This window comes from Cimex lectularius, unplaced genomic scaffold (assembly GCF_000648675.2).
Source record: "Cimex lectularius strain Harlan isolate CLEC.00 unplaced genomic scaffold, Clec_2.1 scaffold13, whole genome shotgun sequence".
Taxonomy (NCBI): Eukaryota; Metazoa; Arthropoda; class Insecta; order Hemiptera; family Cimicidae; genus Cimex; species Cimex lectularius.
In genome coordinates this window covers 469,036-481,891 of record NW_019392649.1, presented here as the reverse complement: position 1 = coordinate 481,891, position 12,856 = coordinate 469,036, and the positions used below count along the sequence as shown (strand labels likewise).

At 33.4% G+C, this 12,856-nt stretch overlaps 2 protein-coding genes across 2 annotated transcripts; one reads left to right on the top strand and one right to left on the bottom strand.

Annotated features, from left to right (window-relative positions):
* Nucleotides 1-282: 282 nt before the first annotated feature.
* On the top strand, nt 283-4,778 carry LOC106664650 (NEDD8-activating enzyme E1 catalytic subunit). The gene is made up of 3 exons (XM_014390571.2): nt 283-539; nt 3,314-3,796; nt 3,886-4,778. Exons 1-3 carry the CDS (start codon nt 390-392, stop codon nt 4,585-4,587), a joined length of 1,335 nt encoding a protein of 444 aa, XP_014246057.1. The 5' UTR covers nt 283-389; the 3' UTR covers nt 4,588-4,778.
* Nucleotides 4,779-4,937: 159 nt separating this feature from the next.
* On the bottom strand, nt 4,938-11,032 carry LOC106664648 (translation factor GUF1 homolog, mitochondrial). The gene is made up of 13 exons (XM_014390567.2): nt 10,826-11,032; nt 7,439-7,639; nt 7,197-7,383; nt 6,976-7,137; nt 6,790-6,905; nt 6,573-6,725; nt 6,270-6,506; nt 6,087-6,214; nt 5,877-6,017; nt 5,583-5,797; nt 5,399-5,527; nt 5,253-5,339; nt 4,938-5,119 (listed from the first exon to the last, which is right to left on the bottom strand). The coding sequence occupies exons 1-13, from the start codon at nt 10,903-10,905 to the stop codon at nt 4,994-4,996; spliced, it is 1,962 nt and encodes a 653-aa protein (XP_014246053.1). The 5' UTR covers nt 10,906-11,032; the 3' UTR covers nt 4,938-4,993.
* Nucleotides 11,033-12,856: the final 1,824 nt, after the last annotated feature.

The following is a 12,856-nucleotide window of genomic DNA, read 5'->3' as shown; positions in this document are numbered from 1 at the left end:
ATAAAGCTCTATTTGTATCATTAAAATAAATAAAGTATTTCAGTCTTCAATAGTAAATAAGTACAAACTTATTTATTTTATGAAGGAATTTTCTAAATTTTGTTAGTGATGTTAGGAAGCTGGGTACAATAATTAAATTATAATTGTGGTTGTAATTTATTCACTTTTTTATGAAATGATGGCGTTTTTGGTATTGTTTTAATGTACGCAAGTTGGAATGGTTAACAAGTCAACTTTCTAACGTCACCGTCATTTTCACGGAACCTTCAGGTTAATTGAAGCGGAACCGAAGTTTCGAAGTTTACGACGATGTTATAAAGCCGTGTACACTCAGTATTGAATTTAAGCATTATTTTTTCATCGGTTTCCAAGTAAAAGTTGAAGTCGAGATGGACTCGCCGATGGCAGAGAGCCCAGAAGAGGCGCTTCCAGGTCGGTGGAACCACCTGAAGAAGATACTCGAGACGGCCGGCCCATTCTGCCATCCGGACTTCGAGCCGTCCCCCGAGACGCTCAATTTCCTCCAGCAATTTTGCAAGGTTGATGATTGCCCATTCCGGCAGAAATTGTCGACCTATAAGTTTTTCTTTAGATTTATTGTACAGTTTTTAAAGAAAATAAGAGTATTTACTCGTAGGTATATCATAACAAAATGTTTCTAGTAACAGAATCAAAAAATGAAACTATATAATATACACTAATAACTCTGAAACTGGGCCTACTAATCAAGTTCTTTGATGAACTAGGACTTACCGGTGTGCTTTAAGCAATAGCTCTTAAAGGGTGCAGTATATTACACACCCTGATTAATATATTTATCCTAACAACGCAAAAAAAAATTTTTTTTGAGTTGATTTATATAACTAAATAGGAGTTTTATAGGCCAACATATAGCTAAGGTTATTGCTAGCCCTCTGCGTGTTTTCCTTCTTTTTCAGGTCTTTTACGCGTATTTTAAACTGCAGCCGTTTGAGCTCTTGTTCCTTGGAACCTGAGCAGTGTGCCATGGAAAGGTGGCACCATGACTTCTGTTTGAAAGTCCAGACTCTCAGGAACCACCAAACCACCGCACCCCACAACAGAAAAACAAATTGGCTAGGCGCAGCCCCTGCTCAAGCCACAGCAGTAATATGTATCCCATCACCACCCGATACAAACATAGAAGTGTGGTCACATTCACTACCCCAGTTCTTGATAATCTTTAGGGTAGGGCCGAACCCACTCCATTCTCGCTAATAACTTACTTTTACTCTCTAGACACCACGTACTCACCCCAGAGAATTCAATATTCTTTGGGGCAGGGTTGAACCTGCTTCATTCTCATTAATACCTTATATTTACTTTCCAGAGTCACACTCTCATCCCAGAGCACTCGATATTCTTCAGGGCACAGTTGAACCCACTCCATTCTCGCTAATAACTTACTTTTATTCTCCAGACATCACGCACTCACCCCAGAGAATTCAATATTCTTTGGGGCAGGGTTGAACTCGCTTCATTCTCACTAATAACTTACTTTCATTCTCCAGACGTCTCACTCTTACCCTAGAGTACCCGATATTCTTTGGAGCAGGATTAAACAACCCCTTCCTTTCATGCCGATAAATTACATTTATTCCAATAAATTAACATAAAACTCAGTACAACATAGAAATCTAGCCCCTCGAGACTTAATGTTTCTCGGTTGAACCCATTCCTAGAGTTGATATAATAGAAGATAACTTGCTCATTCTTTGTATTGTCCTGTATAAAGATTCTAAAGTCCGCATGTTACTCACAATGTCATTCTAAATAATTAATTAACTGGTACATAAATGTAAAAGTGTATGTACACTCCTACTGTAGAGGTGTTTTATTTTTTTGCACACTTGCGTACAAATTTATTTTTTTCTTGTTTAATTTAATTCTTATGATTCTTCCTTCTTGAAGGTGGGATAATAGGTCATCTCAAAAAAACCACAACCAGTTTTTATCCACAACGTTTCAGATTTATTTGAATCCTTCCTCAGGTGAGTTAACGCAATGGTTAAAAAAGTGGTCGTCAGTCATTAATATTTTATAACAATTTATTTTAAAAAAAGAGCCAGTGTGGTACTTATTCAGACTGGCTCTTTTTTTAAAATAAATTGTTATAAAATATTAATGACTGACGACCACTTTTTTAACCATTGCGTTAACTCACCTGAGGAAGGATTCAAATAAATCCAAAACGTTGTGGATAAAAACTGGTTGTGGTTTTTTTGAGATGACCTATTATCCCACCTTCAAGAAGGAAGAATCATAAGATTAACTGTTGAGGTCAAAATATAAGAAAACATCGTTAATTTAATTCCTTTTTAAAGAAGCATTTAGATGACATTAGATCAGGAGATCGTTATGGATTGTTTTGCTCTGCCTGTGCTTATTTTCTTCCAACACTGAAGATAGTAAAATGCCAAAACGCGTCTAAAAAAACAGTGTGGAGAAACAGGATAAAATGATTGCTAATGATCAACTTACAGATAAATCACCCCTGCAAATAACATGAAGAAATCTCACAAGCAATAAGCGTTACATAATTCCACCAAAGACAAAAATAATATATATTAAATAACTAAAAAAAAATTAAAGACTGCATTTTTATTGATAATTTCACTGTGTTACACTCACCAGATTTTAGAGTTGTTATAAAAGAAGATAACTCATTTTCAGTATTGTTCTGTATAAATTCACTACTTTCGTGGTCTGCTTGACCAATTAATACATGACAATTAATTAAGGTTTTTAGTTGAGATGAAAAATGTCCGAGTGGATCGAGGTCACGATAGCTCAAGTGGTAGAGCAGCGGCGTAGATACGCCGTCGTGGGTTCGAATCCCTCTCGTGCCATTAACTTTTTTTCATCTCAACTAAAAACCTTAATTAATTGTTCTGTATAAAGTTTGTAAAGTGTGCCAAACAATGTCATTCTAAATAATTAATTAACAGGTATACAACTGTAGACATTTTGTTATCTTGTACATTCTTGCATAAAGTAAAATAGTTATATAGATTCTCTTCTAGTGTTCCATATTTCAAAAACCATACTTTTGGTTAAATACAGTCGTGATATAGCTACTAGATTTGCCTCGGTAGACTAGAAGGCTCTAGTTTTAATCACTTGAAAATACCAAATGGCTTCATTTAATTATTTATAGGGTCTGTAGGCAATTACATTGTTTATTTATGCTTTATGTTGTTAATGCTTATGGGTATACATTTTATATTAAAAAAAATAAGTTAAAATGTTAGTGTTGAACTCAAGTAGTACATACTAACAAATTCTAAATTTTTAGGTGCTTGTTATTGGGGCTGGAGGTCTTGGCTGTGAACTCCTAAAGGACCTTGCCCTAATGGGTTTCCAACAAATCCATGTGATCGACATGGATACGATCGATGTCTCTAATTTAAACCGGCAGTTCCTCTTCAGGCGCAAAGATGTTGGCTCGTCTAAGGCAGAGGTGGCAGCCAAGTTTGTTAACGCCAGGGTTCCAGGCTGCAAGGTCGTCCCTCATTGCGCCAAAATTCAAGATATGGACGATGACTTTTACAGGCAGTTTCATTGCGTCGTTTGTGGCCTAGACAGTATTGTCGCCCGTAGATGGATTAACGGCATGCTCAACTCTCTTCTTGTTTATGACGATAACGGACAATTAGATAGAACTTCGTTGATTCCCATGGTGGACGGTGGGACCGAAGGATTCAAGGGTAATGCAAGAGTCATTTTACCAGGGATATCCGCATGTGTTGAATGCACTCTTGACCTCTATCCACCTCAGGTAAATATCAACCTCCTAAACTTTTTTTTCTACTTTCAAACCTTATTTCACTAACTTTTAATTTATTTAATAATTGATTTAATTTTCAGGTGAATTATCCTTTATGCACCATAGCAAATACACCACGGTTGCCAGAACATTGCATTGAATATGTGAAACTTATTCTATGGGGAAAGGAGAACCCTTTTGATTGCCCGCTGGACGGTGATGATCCTTCTCATATAAACTGGGTTTATGAGAAGTCTCAGGATAGGGCAAATCAGTTTAACATAGCTGGCATCACGTACAGACTAGTTCAGGGTGTTGTTAAAAACATCATCCCCGCTGTGGCTTCGACAAACGCCGTGATCGCTGCGGCCTGTGCAACTGAAGTGTTTAAGCTTGCCACCAGCTGCTGTGTTCCGTTAAACAATTACATGGTCTTCAATGACGTAGATGGGATATACACTTACAGTTACGAAGCCGAGAAGAAAGTAGACTGCTTAGTCTGCAGCAACACCCCTCAGATTCTTGAAGTCGCCGATGGGAAACTTAAGCTCCAGGAACTCATCGAAGTACTTTGCGATCAGCCTTACCAGATGAAAAACCCAGGTCTGACCGCCAGTATTAACGGCAAGTCACGTACGCTCTACATGCCCAATGTTAAAAGCATCGAGGAAAAAACCAAGGAAAATCTGAAGAAAACACTCAACGAATTAGGCATAGTCGCTGGAACTCAGTTCTGTGTTGCCGATGTTACTAACCCAAACACTTTAATATTTCAGTTGAAATATTCAACTGATATAGACTGACATTTAAAACTCGAACACCTAAACTTTCAAATTCTTATTGTAATTGTACATATTATTTATTTCTTAAAACGTTTAAATATTGGAAAATACAATTATTTTTTAAAAAATTGTGATATCTCATTTGTACTCTTTTTTTTGTCTTTGATCCAAAACTAATTTTTATAAAGTCAAAATAAAATAATTGTTGACAAAAATGTTTTATTTTTAATTCACCCATTTCACTCCTGGAATGTTAATACTTGCTATTTGATAATTGAATATGTTATAGACAATTTTATTCAGTTCCAGAAATATTAAAATCAGCAGATGAAGCCTAAATTAAACTCATTATGCAATTAACAGAACAACAGTTTGCATAAAAAATTACTTTATTTACAGTTTCTGTATAAGATAATATTTACAGGGATTATCGTTTCAAAGCCTGTATAAAAGTGTCTCTTGGTAAGGCAATATTAGCGACCATCTTTAGTTTCCTTTTACCTTCTGCCTGCTGCTGTAAGAGTTTGTTCCTTCTTTGGACATCTCCTCCACTCTAAAAATAATAAATCAAAAGAAAACGTCAATTTTTACAGTTATACAAATTATTTACTTCTACCAAAGGTTTGAGACTTTCTTAGATATTATTAATATTTATAAAATTTATGCAGAGGTTTAATTTTTAATACCTTTAGTTTTGCAGTAACATCCTTTCTGTAAGGTTTAATGTTCTCCCTTCCAACAATTTTTCCACCTACTTTTGCTTGTATAGCAATCTATAGTAATAAATAATTAATCCTTTATCTAGGTAAACAATATATATTCCAATAATTACATGAAATTGCTGCCGTGGGATAATATCGACCAACTTGTGACACATCTGTCTGCCAATGGTGGCCGCTTTGGACAAATGGACGATGGTGCTCAGTTCATCGACTTCCACACCATTTAATAATATATTGAGCTTAAATTTTAATTCCGATTAAACTTTTTTCTTGAAAAATTGAATGAGACAATACCTTAACCAAGTTGGTCGTCCAATAGCCTTTGTCTTCATAATCAAAGCTGGCGAAACCAGATGTTACTGATTTCAGTTTATCGTGAAAATCGACGAGTATTTCATTCAAAGGCAAAGTGAATTCCATCATTATTCTTTTGTTGTCAATGTTGACTGCGGTTTCTTGTATCCCTCGCCTTTCCATGCAAAGGGAAATTACATCTCCAAAATGCACATCTGAAATAAAATAAACATGATAAAATTAATCATTTACAATTTTAAAACAGTAGCAATGATAGATTTGGGCTTTTAAAACCTGGTGTGATGATGGTCCCTTTGACAATTGGTTCTAACATTTCTACGATATGCGTTGGATCAGGATAGTTGACAGGATTGGAGATGAATATTTCCCTGCTGCCATATTTTTGTAAAACTGCATCTGAATTCTGTAGTATAACTAGATAAAAATATAATATATAACGTTAGATCTTGATAGATACGATACTGAAACTTATTGAAAATATACATTTGTATGTCACACTGGGCGAGGTGAGTATGACTTGAGCATCATACTCTTGTTCCAGCCTTTGGTTGAAAACCTCCATATGTAGAAGCCCGAGAAAACCCAATCTCCAGCCTTGTCCGAGAGCAGGACTTTTGGACAAATTTTCATATTAATTTTTCATTGATACATTTCTCTGATGCTTACCTTGAATCCATTTTAACAGAGACAGCATTATCATTGAGTGTTAGTTTTTCAATGGCGTTCCTTAGTTGTGGCAGCTGTGACTGATCGAAAGGAAACACACCTGCAAAAACCATCGGCCGAGCAGGAACGAAACCTTCTAATGGATCGACTAAATTGTTCGCATGGCATAAAGTGTCACCGATGCTGGCTTCTGTCGCTTTCATGCCACAACTCAAGCATCCGACTTGCCCAGCTTTTCTAATAGATTATCGCGTTCTAATTATAATATTCTTGTAAAATAATGCTTTATTTTACTCAACGTACAGTTTAAGAGTGCTGACCTCTTCAGGGCTGAGAACACCGAGCGTCTTCACAATAAATTCTTTACCTGAGTGGCACCATTCAATTTGATCCCCTACATTCAATTCACCATTTTTGACATAAATTAGTCCAATCGTTCCTCTATATTTATCGTACCTTGAAACAATACAAAATAAAAATTACAAAAATGAAATTTGTAGGATTGGACTTGTGTGTTTACCAACTATCAAACAGAAGAGCTTGTAATGGTTTAGACACATCTGATAGTGGTGGAGGGATTCTTTCAATCATCGCTTTGAGGACATCAGGCACTCCAGTTCCATACTTCGCAGATACCTAAAAGTTACCGCTATGTTGGTAAAACATTTTGAACTAAAACACTGATTGTCCTTAATTATTAAGATACCTTCAGTACTTCCTCTGGCTGTATACAGAAAACATTTTGAAGTTGTAATATAGTACCTTCAGGATCTGCATTCTTAAGGTCAACTTTGTTTAAAACAGGTATAATTACAAGCTCTTTAGTGAACGCCAAATAAAAATTGGCCACAGTCTGTGCTTGGACGCCCTTTGAGAAAATAAATGTAAAGATATTGAAAAACAATAAAGGGAGAAATTGCGATATACTTGATTGGCGTCAACGAGCAAGATGACTCCTTGACAAGCCGCAAGTGACCTGGAAACTTCGTTGGAAAAGTCGACGTGCCCAGGCGTGTCGATTAGATTGAGAAGGTAGTCTTGTCCAAGGTGTTCGTAGATCAGCGACGCTGTCTGGGCCTTGACTGTTATTCCTCTTTCCTTTTCAACCTGCAACCTGAAACAATGAACAGCTAAGTCTGCACAGGAAGGGAGTTTGGCCGTTTTCACACCTGTCGAGGACTTGCTTATTCGTTGGGTCTGGACAGAGAGAACCCGTTATCTCCAAGAGCCTATCGGCTAATGTGCTCTTTCCGTGGTCAACGTGGGCAATTATGCTAAAATTTCTTATGTTTTCTACTGGAATCGCCTCAAGTCTTGATCTGTAAACTTTTATTTGATCCTCTAATTGGCTGGTTGATGTTTGATATCTCCTTTGGACAGAAAGTTATTAAAAAATTAAACATATAATTTTAAAAAATTGTTTTAGAGTTGAAAGGTGCCTTCAAACAGCTCAAAAATTTTACTATTTCTTAACAATGCTATAGGTATTAAGAATTCATAGGTCAGTGGAAGGAAAGTATCAAATTATGGCTATATTAATGTTTTCAACAGAATTGACATAGTTAAAACTATTCCTGACAAGAGAAAATACTAGACTTTGAAAAACCATTGAACATAATTAATTGAAAATAGAGCACAATGTGTGGTATTTAGTGACCATTAATGATTATTTGGCGACTGTGAGCGGTCTGGTGTGACGTAGGTTTAGAAAAACATTTTCTTTATCATGCCAACGTTTCAATCTTTATTGAGATCATCTTCAGGGCCTGGGATTTATAAGTATTGTTTAAATTGTACAAACAGATGTATGATGTGAAAAAATTAATTCATACAATGATAGAAATTAGATTGATAGATTTACAATGTTTATAAATCCCACGCCCTGAAGATGATCTCAATAAAGATTGAAACGTTGGCACGATAAAGAAAATGTTTTTCTAAAACATACGTCACACCAGACCGCATCTCACGATCTCTAAATAGTCATAAAGCACAATGGAAAGATAAAACGAACGAAGAAAAACCTGAAGCTCTTCTTTGGTATACAGATGACTCAAAGATGGGGAAATGGTATGGGAATGGGCAAAAAAGTCTTAATTATCTTTCAAGCTGAGTTGCTAACAATCAAAATATGTGAACATAAAATAAACAAAAAACATTCCAAGGTGCAACAATAATCTGATAGCTAGGCAACTCTTTCCAGAGGACCTTCGAGCCTAGTATAGAGGAATGCAATAGTTGAGTGTTAGCGTGTCAGACACTCAGCTTGCAGATCTTGCAGTCATAACAGAGTCCCTTTCCCCTAAAAATACCTATATATAAAAAAAAAATTAAATTAAAACATAAAGATTATTTGGAGGTCATGAGATGTACGGTGCAGTCTGGTATGATGTACGTTTTAGAAAAACATTTTCTTTATCGTGCCAACGTTTCGATCTTTATTGAGATGATTGAGGCCTGGGATTTATAAACATTGTTTAAATTTTACAAATACATGTAGGATATGGAAAAAAAATGAATTTATACAATGCTAGAAAATTTTAGATTAAAAAAAAGGAATTTATACAATGCTAGAAAATTTTAGATTAAAAAAATGAATATATATAATGCTAGAAAATTTTAGATTAAAAAAATGAATATTTACAATGCTAGAAAATTTTAGATTAAAAAAATTAATTTATACAATGATAGAAAATTTTGGATTAAAGAAATGAATTTATTCAATGCTAGAAAATTTTAGATTAAAAAAAATGAATTTATACAATGCTAGAAAATAGATTAAAAAAAAAGAATTTTACAATGCTAGAAAATTTTAGATTAAAAAAAAAGAATTTATACAATGCTAGAAAATGTTAGATAAAAAAATGAATTTATACAGTGCTAGAAAATATTAGAATAAAAAATTTTTTTTTTACAATGCTAGAAAATTTTAGATTAAAAAAAAATAATTTTACAATGCTAGAAAATTTTAGATTAAAAAAAAAATTTTACAATGCTAGAAAATTTTAGATAAAAAAAAGAATTTATACAATGCTAGAAAATGTTAGATAAAAAAATGAATTTATAGTGCTAGAAAATATTAGAATAAAAAAATTTTTTTTACAATGCTAGAAAATTTTAGATTAAAAAAAAAGGAATTTTATAATGCTAGAAAATTTTAGATTAAAAAAAAAATTTTACAATGCTAGAAAATTTTAGATTAAAAAAAAATAATTTATACAATGCTAGAAAATGTTAGATAAAAAAATGAATTTATACAGTGCTAGAAAATATTAGAATAAAAAAAAGAATTTTACAATGCTAGAAAATTCTAGATTAAAAAAAATGAATTTATACAATGCTAGAAAATTTTATATAAAAAAAATAATTTATACAATACTAGAAAATTTTAGATTTAAAAAATGAATTGACACCAGACCACAACTCATGACCTCCAAATAATCATTAAGTAACGGTCATTAAACACCACACATTAAAACAAAGCCTAGTCTAGCCAAAACTAGTCTGAACTGCCTATAAATGAAAATGAAATGGAAAAAAAAGAAAAACTATTTTTGGGTGGGTCCCAGGTTATGAGGGCATAACAGGCAAAAGACAGGAAATATCCTTTCCAAAAAAAAAGGGCCTTGTAACAATTTCCAACACCACAGTCACATGAAAAAAAAAAAAAAAAAGAACTAGAATTTGGGTAACTAAAGAAAGCAATTACTGGGAACATTTGTCAGGCATGAGGTAAGAAAAAACTAATCACAAAAACAACTCAATGAGAGAAAGAGAAAGTCCGAGAAAACAAACAAGAAAAAAAATGATACTATTAACAGAATGTCTAGAGAAGACAGAGACAACAGAGCATGTCCTATGCAACTGCCACGCAATAACTAAGAAAAGGCTATGGATATGGAAAGCCATTTCTGAGCAAAGAAAACATCGATGCCAACCCCTGATAAGAATTTGTTTATTTTCTAAAGAAACAAAAATCTTCAAGGAAAATCATTAGAATAGTTCGGATACAATAGACGAAAGTTTGAATGCAAAATGGGGAAATCTCTAAGACCCCAAAAGAAACAAAACAATACTATGACAAATATAACTTCTTAAACATAATAATTCTCTTACTCTCATGATCTATGAGCAATTTGTGGAGTTTTTATGAATCAAAACAAGTTGTTTTTGCCCAAATTATTGCTAAATTTAATAAGAGGTAAAGTTTTACTGCGTTTATTTACTTCTGCTTGTGAAGTCATAGGAATGCAGCATAGGATTTAAACAAATTTCATCCCAGGTACTTTATGTATTTCGCTCATTTCATATCAAGGCAAAAATAGCTTATCACTCATGATCATACTCTGGCAAGCATTACCAGTTAATGCAAAATTAAATTGCAACAAAATAACTTAAAACAACTGGGTCAAAAATTGATATGGCAGCATCCAACAAAAAAAAAAAAAAAAAAAAAAAATTGCAATAGACCTTCCACCAAGTTTCCCCAAGTTCACCCAATTAATTTCTTAATTTGAAATACTAAAACTATGTTATGATTGCCTAAAATTAAGTACCTTATGCATCTACAGGAATGCCAGGATTTGTGAATTTTGGCCCCATGGACCGCCCATTTAATGAAAAACTTGTTAATCATTGTGTTTAAATTGGGAAAATCGACATTTTATAGAGAAGAATGCTGTATAAATAAAAATTACGAGTTGCCGGTTGTATTTTGGAATAATTCCGGATGATAAGGAATTATCAAGGAAGGTTCTACTTTTTTTTCGGTAACCATTACGTCCACTTCCATTCAATTTCTTCCCAAATCGTTTTGGTACGCATTTACAAATCCAATTCAAAAGAAATTGGTCAAAAATATAATAAAATCAAATAAAAATGAAGACGTTAAAGAAAATTTTCGATAAAAACACTATATTGTTATGAAGTTTGTTGAAAAGTCAAGTTAAATCAGCCAAATGGACTAAAAGTTCCATTGAACCACTAGGCTCTAACCATTCCAAGTCCTTTTGGCACGCATTTACAAATCCAATTCAAAAGAATTAGGTCAAAAATGTAATTTTAAAAAAAAAAATGAAGACATTAAAGAAAATTTTCGATAAAAACACTACATTGTTATGAAGTTTATTGGAAAGTCAAGTTAAATCAGCCAAATAGACTAAAAGTTCCATTGAACCTCTAGGCTCCTTCCATAACCATTCCAAGTCCTTTTGGCACGCATTTACAAATCGAATTATAAAAGAATTGGGCCAAAAATATAACAAAATTAAATAAAAATAGTTATGTAGATATCGTGAGATGCGGTCGGGTCTCACGATATCTGAATAACTATCGATTAACGGTCACTAATCTCTACACACAAATAAAAATGTCATAAAATGGAGATGATTGAGAAAATTTACATTAAAAATACTTACTCCATTGTTATGATGTTTATTAGCAAAATAAACTAATTCACTGAAAATTGTTAAAGGAAAATTATAATTGGGCAAGTAATTCCTAATATCCAAGGATTGTAACTGGGATCAATAACACAAAAATCAGTTAAGTTCAACTATTATTTTAAAGTAGTTGAGATGGGAGGTTGGTGTCTGAGTGGATCGAGGTCACGATAGCTCAAGTGGTAGAGCAGCGGCGGATCAAGCCGAAGATCGTGGGTTCGAATCCCACTCGTGCCATTGACTAAAACCAAGCAACTAAAAACCTTAATTAATTGTAATATATTAATTGGTCAAAGTGGACCACGAAATTAGTGAATTTCTTTTTTTAAACTGATAAATAAGGAAATAAGAACAATATGACTGAAAATGACTGATTGTATTTGTTCCAGGGAAAACATATACATACATATCAACTCAAATAAAAGAAAAGCAACCAAAAGACAAAGAAAAAAAAATAGAAATAGATAATCAGAAAGTAAAATATTTTTTCATATCTTCTTAAAGTCTTGGTTGAGATGAAAAAGTTAGTGTCACGAGCAAGATTCAAGCCCACAACTCAATACGCTACTGCTCTAACTACTTGAGCTATCACGGGTTTGAATCTGAAAAAGTATAATTAATTGAAATAATTAATAGGTCAATTATGTCAGCTAAACAGTGACTAATATAAGCTGGAAGTTTTTGACCAGAGCTGTTTCAGTTTAAATAAAACAAACGCTCTTCTCTTTACAATAAGCTGATTGGCAAATCAATTCTTGTTCAATATAAAAATTTCATTACTTAGAAATACTTATTTATGCATTGAATGAATATCCTGATTCTTCGTGGTGTTAGATAAAAAAAAAATCTTTTATTGCCATGTACTATCAGTTTAGGGTTGTAATTATTGAACTCATAAATAGCGACATTGAGTATAAATGTGTGGTGTTTAGTGAAATAGTCCAATGATTATTTGGAGATCGTGAGGTGCGGTCTGGTGGCCTCAGATCTCCAAATAATAATGAGTATAAATTGTAAACTGTACGAGTTTAGTAATTACAATGATAAAAAAACCAAAGACAAGAGAAAAGTAATGTACTATTCTCCTTCATTTTAATCTTCTACATATTTTGGATTATACCTATTATCATTCATAATTTTATAAGT

Coding starts and splice junctions, on each gene's coding strand:
- LOC106664650 (XM_014390571.2), top strand. CDS start 390: ATGGACTCGCCGATGGCAGAGAGCCCAGAAGAGGCGCTTCCAGGTCGG. Junction 540..3,313: donor TCCTCCAGCAATTTTGCAAG/GTTGATGATTGC, acceptor CTAAATTTTTAG/GTGCTTGTTATTGGGGCTGG. Junction 3,797..3,885: donor TTGACCTCTATCCACCTCAG/GTAAATATCAAC, acceptor TTTAATTTTCAG/GTGAATTATCCTTTATGCAC.
- LOC106664648 (XM_014390567.2), bottom strand. CDS start 10,905: ATGATTAACAAGTTTTTCATTAAATGGGCGGTCCATGGGGCCAAAATT. Junction 6,726..6,789: donor GCTCTTCTGTTTGATAGTTG/GTAAACACACAA, acceptor TATTGTTTCAAG/GTACGATAAATATAGAGGAA. Junction 5,340..5,398: donor TCCCACGGCAGCAATTTCAT/GTAATTATTGGA, acceptor TTATTACTATAG/ATTGCTATACAAGCAAAAGT.